Source organism: Aquarana catesbeiana, linkage group LG04 (assembly GCF_042186555.1).
Source record: "Aquarana catesbeiana isolate 2022-GZ linkage group LG04, ASM4218655v1, whole genome shotgun sequence".
Taxonomy (NCBI): Eukaryota; Metazoa; Chordata; class Amphibia; order Anura; family Ranidae; genus Aquarana; species Aquarana catesbeiana.
The window spans coordinates 306,650,219-306,662,897 of record NC_133327.1 but is presented as its reverse complement, the minus strand read 5'-3'; the positions used below and the strand labels follow the sequence as shown (position 1 = coordinate 306,662,897).

Genomic DNA, 12,679 nt, shown 5'->3' with positions numbered 1-12,679 from the left:
TCCGCCGGTGGTCCGTGATGGTGACACGGAGAGGCAGAATGGGGAGATGAAAAAAAAAATTAAATGTCATTTGAAAAAAATAAAATGTCCCTTTAAGAGCTATGGATATGCAATGATATGAAGACGGGTGGGGGCCATCTTCCCCTCACTCGTCTCCATGCTTAACAGGGAGAAGAACTGATCGCCTCCGCCGCTGCAAGCGGCACCGGTAAGCGGCGGAGGGCACCGGAGCACGGCAGGAAAAGGGGCCCCTCTCCCGCCGCCGATAAGCGATCTTGCGGAAAATCCATCACAGAGACCACTTTAATCTGAAAGCGGACTGCCCGCTGAAGAGTAGGATACCGAGGTTATGGCAGCTAGCTGCTGCCATAACAATGTTACTCCTCTTCAAAGTAGCAACGTAAAACGACGGCGGGCGGTCGATAAGTGGTTAAATATTCTCCCAACAGTTATCAAATCACCAGTCATCAAGGGGGCAGCTTTCACATAGAGAAGCAGGGCTCTCCTTCCTTATCAAGAAGACTAACTCCACACAGAGACACAGAACACAAGACATTGTAAGCCAGTAATGGTTTAAAGATCAGCTGCAGGTAGGCTACAGGAAGTACTGGTTACAGGTAGTTTGCTATTTGCTTGCGTTTTTTGGGCACAGTTTCCACAATTAAGGTCCTCTTTAAGCAAGGAAAAATGTTATAGACCTTGTGCCGTTACACAAGACATATAAACAAATGCTTAACTTTGGAGCAATGCCCTACAAATTTTACTGTGCTAAAAAGGAAACCATCGTTTATTTTCAGATAAGCCATATTTTGAGTTAAAGGAGTTGTAAAGTCAGAAGTTTTTTTTTATCTTAATGCATTCTATGCAAGTGTGAGATCTCACACGAGTGCTAGAGGAGGGAGTGAAGGGGGACAGAGCAGAGCTCCAGTGAAGGGACAAGTGCTGCGGACGGGTGGAACTAACGTGAGCACACACACTTCCTGGGTCCGCCGTGGCCTGACTGTTGTTATTTCAGTTGCTATTGCTTGCTGTGCTGTGGGATTTCTCCATTTGCCGTGAAGTGATTTGCCTGTTGTTTTATTTTAAATGTGAGTTCATTACAAGTTGTTTTATGTGTGATTAAACCTTTTAACGGGATTACACTATTGGAGCTTCTTTTATTTTTATGTCATACTACCAACCTGAGAAAAGCGGTGATCCTATGGAGCAGTGGAGGTGTATGCTCGCATGTTAACCCCCATGTAAGTGGGTTAGAGGCTCTGTCAGGCCAAACACGAGAGTGAGAGGCCTTAATAGCTGGTGAGTTTGAACTTCAGCAGGGAGTGGATTCACGTCACAGAGGTGTGGTGGATGTTTGAAAACACAGCTGAGCAGTTTTGGAGTCACCCTCACTCTTCTTTGGACTTTCTTCAAATATTTTCACGATTAATGTTTTCACGATTGATTGGTTTTGGACTTTATAGACATTTACTTTTTTAAATTTTTTATTATATATATTTTTTTCGTGGATTTATATATTTATGTATCACCTTCACTGAGTGTTATAATTTTTATTAGCTCATATTGAATTCTTTGAATAATTTATTTTATTTAATATTAATTTTTATTTTTTGGGGTATCTAGCAATATATGTTTTTTTCTAGTCACTTCTGTATTCAGCTCACTGGCTGGATAAGAGTGTCTGGCATCTCCCCACCTGGGGATCAGCGCCACTATTTCATCCATAATTTCCTTTTGGTGAATTCGGTTTACATATATTCTATTGTTAAGTGGCAGCTTTGGTAGGGTTCTGACATTTATAAACATAGCGCGGAGGTGGTAATACAGGTCAGGGGTGGCGTAATTTGTACCTGGTTATCTTCAGTTTCCAATAATGACATATTACCACACACATAGGTTGGACTTTATGGACTTTGTCTTTTTTCAACCTCACCTACTATGTAACTATACAAAGAATACGCAATCGCAAGTAAAGAAAACAAAACGGTTTTTGCTTGAATTTGGATGATGAAAACCAGCAAAGATTCACCACAAAATTACCCTGCAAAGTGAACAGGCTATTTGCCTTGAGTAAATCAATCCCACAGTTTTGTGGGTTTTAAGGCTAGTCAGACATATAAAAAAAAGTATTCTGAAACACTGCACAGATAAAATCAATTAAAGGATATACCACAAAGAGAAGAAAGAATACAGAACATGTATGATTTTTATTCAGCCTGAGCTGAACTAGAACATAATTTTCCAGGAAGAATAGAGGCAATACAGTACAAAAAAAAACACACTATATAGTACTATGAAAATGTATTTGCCCCTTCCTGATTTTTTCTTTTTTTGCATATTTCTCACACTTAAATGGTTCAGATCATCAAACAAATTTTAATATTACACAAAGATAACCCAAGTAAATCCAAGATGCCATTTTTAAAATTATTATTTCATTTAAGGGAAAAAAGATGTTCAAACCTGCCTGGCCCTATGTGAAAAAGTAAATGCCCCCTCCCATGCTGAATCATGAATGAACTGTGATTAACCACAATTTTTTGGAAAGCCGAGTTAAATTTCACTTGCCACACCCAGGCCTAATTACAGCCAGACCTGTTGAATCAAGAAATCACATAAATAGAAGCTGTCTGACAAAGTGAAGCACACTTCAACAGATCACAAAAAGTGACACATCATGCCACAATCTAAAAAAAAAAAAAAAAAAATCAAGAACAGATTAGAAACAAACATGTATCGGTCTAGGAAGGGTTTCAAAGCCATTTCTAAGGCTTTGGAACTCCAGTGAACCACGAGGAGAGCCATTATCCACAAATGGAGATAACGTGGAACATTGGGGAACCTTCCCAAAACTTACTCCAAGATGATGACGACGACTCATCCAGGAGGTCATAAAAGAACCCAGAACAACATCTAAGGAACTGCAGGCCTCACTTGCTTCAGGTAAGATCAGTGTTCATGATTCAACAATAAGAAAGACTGGGCAAAAATGGCATCCATGAGAGAGTTCCAAGGCCAAAGCCACTGCTGACCAAAAAGAACACAAAGGCTCATCTCACATTTACCAAAATACATCTTGATTATCCCCATTCTAGGCAAATATTCTGTGGACTGATGAGACAAAAAATGTAACTTTTTGGAAAGGTGCGCGTCCCGTTACATCTGGCATAAAACTAATACAGCATTTCATAACAAGAACATCATACCAATAGTCAGACATGGGGGTGGTAGCGTCATGGTCTGGGGCTGCTTTGCAGCTTCAGGACTTGGACGACTTGCCATAATTGATGGAACCATGAAATCTAAGCTCTACCAGAAAATCCTAAAGGAGAATGTCTGGCCATCAGTTTGTGATCTCAAGCTCAAGTGCACTTGGGTTATGCAGCAGGACAATGATCCGATACACAACAGCAAGTCTACCTCCAAATGGTTAAAACAAAGCAAAATTTAGGTTTTGGAGTGGCCTAGTCAAAGCTCGGACTTAAATCCAATTGAGATGATGTATCATGACCTTACACAGGCCGTTCATGCTGGAGAACCCTCCAATGTGGCTGAATTAAAACAATTCTGCAAAGAGTAGTGGCCCAAAATTGCTCCATAGTGAAAGACTTTTTGCCAGTTATCGCAAAAGCTTGATTGCAGTTGCTGCCAAGGGTGGCACAACCAGTTATTAGATTTAGGGGCAATTACTTTTTCACATAAAGCCAGGCAGGTTTGGACAGCTTTTTTGCCATAATAAATGAAACCATCATTTAAAAAGTACTTTTTCACAGCATTGTACATATCAAAACAAACTTGGCCTGTGTATTGTAAACCATTTAAAACCATGTTTTTTTTATTCGGAAGCTAACCAGTTGCAAATCAAAATTCCAAAATTTTTTTGAAATGTTTATATTGACCTTATAATAACTTACACAACTTGGGTAGGACACATAATTACCTTGATCACGTTTACATTGTTAATTGTTGATGCAGGTTTAACAGTGCTCAATGCTTTTGCATACATTGACATAGCTGGATATAGGAGGAAAGACCAGTATTGCGGGAAAGTACTTTCAACTTTCTTCATGAGTTAAGATGTGAAAAATTAACCATACTAAGCATTTCAGGCCATCCAAATTTGGTAACTTTTGTACCTACACTCAGCTTGTAGTATTATACATTTCACTAAACGCTTCAATTTACTTCTAGCATCCTTGAAAGTTACAGCAGTTGGCACATTATCCTACATATCAATTACTGTAAATATGAATGGATTGGAATATACAGTATGTGCCAATGGTTTCCTAATTGAGATACTGTTGCTATTCCAAATGTATGTGGCAATTGTTTGTTTGTAGCCACTGTTCTAGATAAACTTGGCAATAAAATTATTCCTAAATAACTAACTCACTTAAAAAGTTAAAGAGTAACTCCACTTTCATGGGAAAAATAGTGGATAAAAAAATATTATAACATACACAATTGCTACACAAGTCATATTGTAATTGAATGTTATTCAAAATTACCTTTCCTTTTTAATCTGCAGTGCTGAAGTGTTCTGTAAAATAAAATGCAATATGGCTACCTGGAGGCATTCTGTATGATATTGGTGTAGGGAACACCTCCCAGAAATGTGTGATTGGTTTAAAAATAAATGCATTGTTCAAGACTAATTTTCCAAGAAGTCGGGATTAAGTCAGATTATACGCACTACAGTTTTTTGTGAAATGCTCCCAAAGGGTTGATCACTTACAAAGGGAATCAGACCCTGCAATTTTCCTCAGTAGAACAGGGCAAGTATATCAGCTGACTGATGAAAAAGTCACTCCCATTCAGATTAATTTTGCACATTGACACAAAGCGCTTTTTTTATTCAGAGCAGAAACTGGTAGGAACATTCAACAAAGTTTGTTAAGGACCTTACAATGTTCATTGATCACCGGAGGGAATTTTTCTGGCAACAAAAGTGGAGTTACTCTTCAAATGTACTCTTTAAAATGTATGTATTGCAAAATATCATTTTTTAGTTTTGGATAGACTGGAGATAGGTTAGTACCACTGCCAAGTGTTTATTGCAGTCTATGACCCTATTGAGGGAATGCACTATAATTACTCTGGTGACCATGGTCATGGACACAAAGTGATGCCAATTAGTGCACTTGCATCAGAAACAATTGAGTACTGTCTGTGATTTTTTTATTTGCACTAACATACAATTTTTCAGGACAAGCTTTTATGACATGTCCCCTTCTTTGAGGTTCAAGGAGTACTGCTTGAGCCTTGAATAAGGTGACATACCCTGAAAGCCTGTCTTGAAAAATTGAATGTTAGTGCAAATAAAAAAAAGCATTACAGATAGTACTTAATTGTTTCTGCCACAAAAAGCAATGAGAAAAAGGCTAAAGATTTACAGCTGTAACCTGAGCAAGGTAAGGGTAAATCTTATAATGAAAACACTTGTTTCAGTAACAACTAAGATTGGAATTCCCTTTACTTACTAGAGAACTCCTTTCGCTTACTATTGCATTGCATTTCTGGGCCAGCAAAAGAAGGAAAATCTAATTAAGGGAATGTACACAGGAAAAAAAAAAAAAAACCTAACGGAGGGGTTTTTGCCCTTCACTATCCTATCCAAAACAAAGAAAAAAGTTTTGACTTAACATACATTTTAATATAGGTTTAGTGTTTACCTTCTGTTTTATTTTTTTGTTTTTAAAAGCTGAAGATAACAAAATTCTCCTTGTTAAAGAAATATTTTTCTGCCAATTTTTCCCAGCTGAAGATGATGCTTACCGATATTTATATTTAACCAGTTGCCCTAAAAGGCCCCTGAAATACCACATTTTCCTTGGTGACATTGCCTATAATAGATTTTCACACTATCTCTTTTCAAGGTGACTTTTTTTTTCCCCTTAACAAACCATAAAAATGTCTTCTTATTTTGATCTTTGTTGTGTTCCAGGATTTGCTGTCAGCCTACAAGTGATTCTTTCAAGCCCCAAAGCAGTATTTAAACGACGAGGTTCTCAGCCAGGAATGCAAGAATCCGATTTTTTAAAGCAGATTACCAAGGTGGAAGAACTTGAGCCAAAAGCCGACAACTGCACAAAGGTAAAACCTCCAAATGTGACATCAGAATTTTATTTTTTCATAGATACCTTGTTCATCATAGTTTATGCATTACTACATTCAGTCCATAGCTCTAAAGTTGACATTGTGACAATACACAAAGTTCAAAATCAAGTTTTTTTTTTTCTCTGGGAAAAGTTCTATAATTTCTGGGCTCCATTAACATTAGTTATAACCTCACAAGCTTCAAGAGAAGCATCAGTTTTAACAATGCATCTGTACTGCTGGTTAATTCAATGAAGATAAAAAGATCATAAATTAAAACAAAAAACTCATTGTTCTAACTTGCCAGTATTTTGTATTGTAATTTTTTTAAGCTCTCGACACTAATAAAAGCAGAAGACAAAACAGAAAATTAAAATCACAGCCAAAATAAAGTGATTAAAGAAAAAGTAAATAAAAAATATATTTCTAATGACTAACTAAAAGCAAATAAAAAAAACGTTTTATTTGATCTAAACCATGAAAACTACATGGGGAATTGTAGAGTTACTAATCCTCTGACAATCACCATACTTGCGGCAACTATAATCTTAGTGCTGCAAAATAAGCCACTGCCAGTGAAGGCTCAAACTGCTCAATAACACAAGATCAAAATCAGCCAGGTCTTAGCAGTGTATGAAATAAAAAAAAATAAAAAAACACAATTGCATTTATAATTTAAACATTCCAAAAGTGTTGTAACTCAAAAACTGAACTTATGGACAGGGTTGAACAATATATGCTTGTCAGAGATAAAATATGCCCTCACTAACCCCACATTCGTGGGTGTGATTCCTTACCTTCTCCCGTGTACAGAACAACTTCAAAAAGATATAGTCAGAGTGGGCCACACACATTGAGGATCACATTCATATTGATTTTGTTGTTTTTTTTTTGTTTTTTTTCAAAAGCAGCACATTATGAAACTAGTAACTGGTTTGTGAAACTTTTCTTTCAGGTTCTAGTGTGGCATACACGAACAGAAAAGGTAAATCTAGCTAATGAGCCCAAACATCCTCAGGATACAATTAAAATTGAGGTATGATAGTCAAATGTCATCACATGGAATCCTGAAAAGTGGGCACCATATGGATCTTTTCATGTGGACCTTAAAAATGTTTGAGGAGCTGTCATTCCTTCACCCATATTGATCATGGCTTGGCTTTCAGCCAAAGCTTCAAGTCACTGGAATACAGAGAGCTAAAGACACTGTGCATTAAACCAGAGAAGCTACTGGGCCTCAGACTCCAGGTGCTGGGAGTGCACCCTACACTTCTACTGCAGGACTAAGGAGAACAAATGAGCTATACCATAGCTTCAAAGCATACCTGGACATTTACTCCATAGTCCAAGGATCACCTAATTTTGCCTGAAGTTAACATAAAACGTGCCCCCCACCTGTGTTGTGTTTGATATTTTACAACTTGTATGTTTTTTTTTGTACAATGACTGCATGTGTCATCCCATCACCTAAATGCTTTTAGACAAACCAGCAGCAGGATAATTTGGAAGTGTGTTGATTTGGCCCTACGTGATAAAAGTAAAATGGTTACTGATTTTACAGAACATTCCACTTACAAAACTACAGCACACCGATTAACCATTTGCCTTGTCGGTACTAAGTATTAAACTATATAGCCTGAAGGGCTGCATTAAATACAAACAATCTGTAGGTTCATAGAATACATGGGAGAAAACATCTCATTAATACTAGGCACCTTAAAATGTAAACACGATCACTGGCATAAATCTGGATGTACCTTATAGGGAGAGACCTGTGTTTACTTCACGGAAGAGTGAAAAGTCCATGAGTGAAGCTGGTACACATTCTTAAATTTTTTTTTTTAGCTCTGATGTAAACAGAAGTTTGTCAGTTCCATTATCTTAACCCCAAATTTTTCAAAGCATGTCATCCAGACTTATGTTGCTTTCATGTATGGTGGTACTTGTTCAGCACACCTTAATTACATCACAGCTAATGATAAATGAACATCCAAAAAAGATACACAAGTAGAGGTGTCTGGCGATACATTTACAATCAATCTGACAAAGCAATCATATCTTGGTATGACTAGATTTTTGTTTTGAATAACCAAAGGGCAATTTGGGATTGGGTGCTAGGTATTGCATTAGGAAATTGGAAAACACCAATTACATCCAGTCCCTTTAAACCATAGCACAATAAAACATGTTAGAACACGTAGGTTTATAAACAGTTAAAAATCATGAAAAAAGTATTGATATGTAAATGTACCCTTTTTCCACTACCATCAGACCTGACAATGTGACGGGACAAGCCTCTTTATAAACATTTGGAAGAGAGAGCTTAATATATACATATTTAAAACAAGGGGTATTGGTGTGCATTAAAGCAAGGAATGTCAAATGGTTCCTCTTGATGAAGTCTCATGGGCTCTTCTCATTTCCATAGTTGTGTACTTAGAGTCTGACCAGCAGCATTCCCTGACCATCCCGCTCCGACAGTGTTTGCTGGCTGACCAAATCCCATCATATTGCTTGCTCCATTCAGATTCATTGCACTCATCTGTTGATTCATCTGTGAAGCACAAGAATAGAATGTTGCAGTTAAAACACAAGCACAACCAGCAGCTGCATGGATTTCCAGTGCATGGCTGACATTATTCTGTGACACTTAGAAGCTGTTCCATTTAAAGCAGCCTTGTAATGACAGATCTCTGTGGCATCCACAATCCTTACATGACAGCAATCTATAAAAAGCTCAGAACTAGTACAATATATGTGTAAAACCATTACCAGCGCACCTCTATCAAAATTACATTGTTACCTTTATATGTAGATTTTGTCATTGTGGAAACCTTTACAATTACACCTTTATAGTCCTGTTCACTATTTATATCCTTCCAAATATCACTGCAGCCTTACCTCTGTTCCCTTTCTAATAACTATTTTTGTCACTGGTGTCATTTGATAAGTGGATATTTGTTTAACTGAAATCTGGGTATCATTAAAAGATTACACTGATACATAAAAACACAAACAGGATGGTCATCTGGATATTATATATTCTTTTACTAGAAGCCTGTGAAGAAAAAAATGTAAACATGATTTTTTTCATATAGTGCCTACTAGGTCTTGCCTATTATTGTCTCATTTGCCGAAATAAATTATTGTAAGCACACATTTGTTACTTTCTATGTATGCTATAACCAAGGATCACACTGGATTTGCACATGTTAACACATCTGGATTTTAGGTGAGAATTTAGATGCATTTAAAAGGGCCACTAGAATTGACCTGAAACACAACATGCAACAGTAAGGTATTTCCAAGCAAGATGCTTATTAGGAATGGCTCCGAATGGTTAGTATTGCTTTTAGAACATATACTCCATATTCCTGTATTCAAAGCCCAGGATGAAAGAGCCCTAACACTTTTCCTCTCAAATATTACAAATACAGGCGGTCCATGAGGTACAAACATCTGACTTACAAACGGAAGGAAACAACAAGAAGTGAGAGGTAATCTACTCCTGGGAAGTGAAATTCACTCCTGTAAGATTTATTATGGGAAAACGGTGTCTCCACTAAAGCTTTATCACCAACACACCCCAACATTATCAAAATCCAACTGTCATAGGGACAGAAAGTGAGGTGAAATCTTCTGAACAGGGGCACAGAGAGCAAAACAAACATTACAGGAGTGTTAACCCTTCCCTATGCTATCCAAAAAACTGAAAAATATTTTTTTTGGGCTGGAGCTACACTTAAATGTACCAGTACAAATTCAACTTGAGAACAAACCTACAGAACCCATCTTGTTCATAACCTGGGGACTGCCTGTACATACAAATTACGCTGTTTAACAATAACAAAATGTAAAGTTGATCTAGACAGAGCAATAAGACCATCCTGTATTCTTCCCAATAAAAAGGCAGCTTTTTTAAGCAGTTATTCAAAGAAGATGAAAGCAAGCGTCTCCTCCTCGGGGTCAGTATCAATTTTGGTTGGCTTAAAAAAATTTAGCACTTTTAGAGAAAGACATTTTGTGTATACTGAATGGGTGAAGATAAAAGGTGAATAAAGAAGACAGCAAGAAAAGAATACAGTGCATGTTGTGTGGAGCTCCTTTTATTGCAATACAAGTCTTTGGTTCATCTCAGACATGATTCAAGAACACAATAAAATCTTTAGGTGGCTTAAAAGGAAAGTGCCACTTCAAGTTCCTCTAAGAAACTGAAAGGTGCTCTTGAAAGCCCAATTAACCGCAACCCCCCCGATATTCGCTTTCATAACACTCCGTCACCACTCCAAATACAAGCCATGGCTATTACCTGCTCTCCTCCCCCACGACTCACTCAAACACACACACACTAGATAGGTCCAAGGGATCCAACAAATCTACAGAAGAGAGCAGGAAGGCGGGCGGGGGGGCGTCTATTATTTTGCCCTAAATGGGAAAAAAGATTCTTCAGTTCTCCATTTTTTGTGATTTTTTTCGCAGTAGTTCTGCAAGGATGCACACTGCAGGTGTGTGACACATACTGGTAGCCACTTGGGGAAGAATCTATTTATTTGTACAGATAGTATGATAGTGAAAACATATTACATCATACTTACAGGTAAGCTTTGCAGTGATAGTGTAAAATGCATACTCACTCAACATACTATATTCCTAAGCAAACAAAACAGTTATTTTAATAGACTGATTTGAAAACTCTATACACATTTACTTCTTGGTTTGTGTAGCTATATACACAAACAATATATTTACCAATTTCATTTTTATAAATGAAATATTAACAAACAACAATTTTATATTAACAACCCTTAGGGACCAGAGCAATGTTTACATTTCTTCTATGGGTCTTTTTGTTCAAAAATAACTATTACACTTCAGATAATAAAGTAAAACATACATCATGTTTTTTCCAAAATAAACAAGGTTTTCTTTTGGCGATATTGGCTTGCAAAAATTAGGTTATCTTCTGTAAATCAGCAGACATAGGTTGCAAGACTCGGCTGTCATTTTGACAGCTGGGATTTTCCAGCAAGTGGGGTGGGGGTTGGCAGAGGAAGGGAGTGAGACATATGCCCTGTGTAGTTCGATTATTTTTGGGCCAAAGGTACAGGCCGACTGCTGCATTGAGGGGCCAGTGGACGGGGCCATGTATTGCAAAATCTTAGATGAGAACCTTCTTCCATCAGCCAGAACACTGAAGGTGGGTCATGGATGGGTCTTCCAGCATGACAATGGCCCAAAACATACTGCCAAGGCAACCAAGGAATGGCTGAAGAAGTACATTAAGGTCATGGAGTGGCCTAGCCAGTCTCCAGACCTTAAACCTATAGAAAATTTATGGAGGGAGCTGAAACTTCCAGTTGCCAAGCGATAGCAAAGAAACCTTAAAGTGGTTGTAAACCCTTTACAAAAATTTCCAAATTGCCAAAAAAAACCTGCAAGACAAAGGCATAATGAGCTAGTATGCATAACTAGCTCATTATGAATTACTTACCTGAGATTGAAGCCCCAGCAGGGGTCCTTGTTCATCGCTCCAGCAGCCGACATCTCTCCGGGGGGGTTACTTCCGGGTATCGCGGTTCCGGCACTGTGATTGGCCAGAGCCGCGATGATGTCACTCCCACGTACGTGCCATTGCTTAAGTGCGCATGTGCCGATGACGTTGGCCCATGCAAATACAGGGATATCTCCTAAACCGTGCAGGTAGGCCTAATTATAGGCTTGCCTGTAGTATAAAGTGGTTGTAAAGGGTTTAAAACCACTTTGAGGATTAAGAGAAGTTCTGTAAAGAAGAGTGGACCAAAATCCCTCCTGAGATATGTGCAAACCTGGTCACCAACTACAAGAAAAGAAATATCTTACCTCTGTGCTTGCCAACAAGGGTTTTTCCATCTAGTACTAAGTCATGTTTTGCTTGGGGATCAAATACTTATTTTACTCACTGAACTGCAACTCAAATTATAACATTTGTATCATGCGTTTTTTCTGGATGTTTGGTTGATATTCTGTCACTATCATTTAACCACTTCAGCCCTGGGAGATTTTACCCCCTTCCTGACCAGAGCACTTTTTATAATTGGCACTGCGTCACTTTAACTGACAATTGGGTGGTCATGCAATGCTGTACCCAAACAAAATTTAGGTCCTTTTTTTCCCACAAATAGAGCTTTCTTTTGGTGGTATTTGATAACCTCTGTGGTTTTAATTTCTTGCTTTAAACAAACAAAAAAAAAGAACGACAATTTTGAAAAAAAAAACAAACAAAAAAAAACCAATATTTTTTATTAAAATATTTATTAATCGCAATATACTGATTTTTTTTTTTTTGAGCAAAAGGTACAGCGTCTACAAACTATGGGAAAGATTTATGGCATTTTTGTTATTTATTTTTTTGTTACTAGTAATGGCGGTGATCTGCGATTTTTTTTCTGGCTCACGTGATCGTGCCCGCCGGCCATGCGCATCGGGTCCCCCACCATGCAGCGGGCTCCCCATCGGTTCTTAAAGGGGAAGATGTACCCGTACGGGGTTTAGCCCAACGGTGACATTTTGCTGCTGTATATACACGTGAGCCGGCCAGGACCCA

At 38.0% G+C, this 12,679-nt stretch overlaps 2 protein-coding genes across 4 annotated transcripts in view; one reads left to right on the top strand and one right to left on the bottom strand.

The window, feature by feature from the left end:
- Positions 1 to 7,409, top strand: part of B3GAT2 (beta-1,3-glucuronyltransferase 2) — a 210,080-nt gene extending 202,671 nt beyond the window's left edge. Inside the window, exons 3-4 of the mRNA XM_073626756.1 lie at positions 5,945 to 6,093; positions 7,052 to 7,409. Of these exons, the coding sequence (XP_073482857.1) occupies positions 5,945 to 6,093; positions 7,052 to 7,138 (236 nt within the window). The 3' untranslated portion in view covers positions 7,139 to 7,409. The remainder of the gene's footprint in view (positions 1 to 5,944; positions 6,094 to 7,051) is intronic.
- The window catches only part of SMAP1 (small ArfGAP 1), a 457,172-nt gene continuing 450,581 nt past the window's right edge, over positions 6,089 to 12,679 (bottom strand). For all 3 annotated transcript variants that reach the window (XM_073626752.1, XM_073626755.1, XM_073626753.1), the window contains one exon: positions 6,089 to 8,650. In XM_073626752.1, coding sequence (XP_073482853.1) covers positions 8,513 to 8,650 — 138 coding nt within the window. In that variant the 3' untranslated portion in view covers positions 6,089 to 8,512. The remainder of the gene's footprint in view (positions 8,651 to 12,679) is intronic.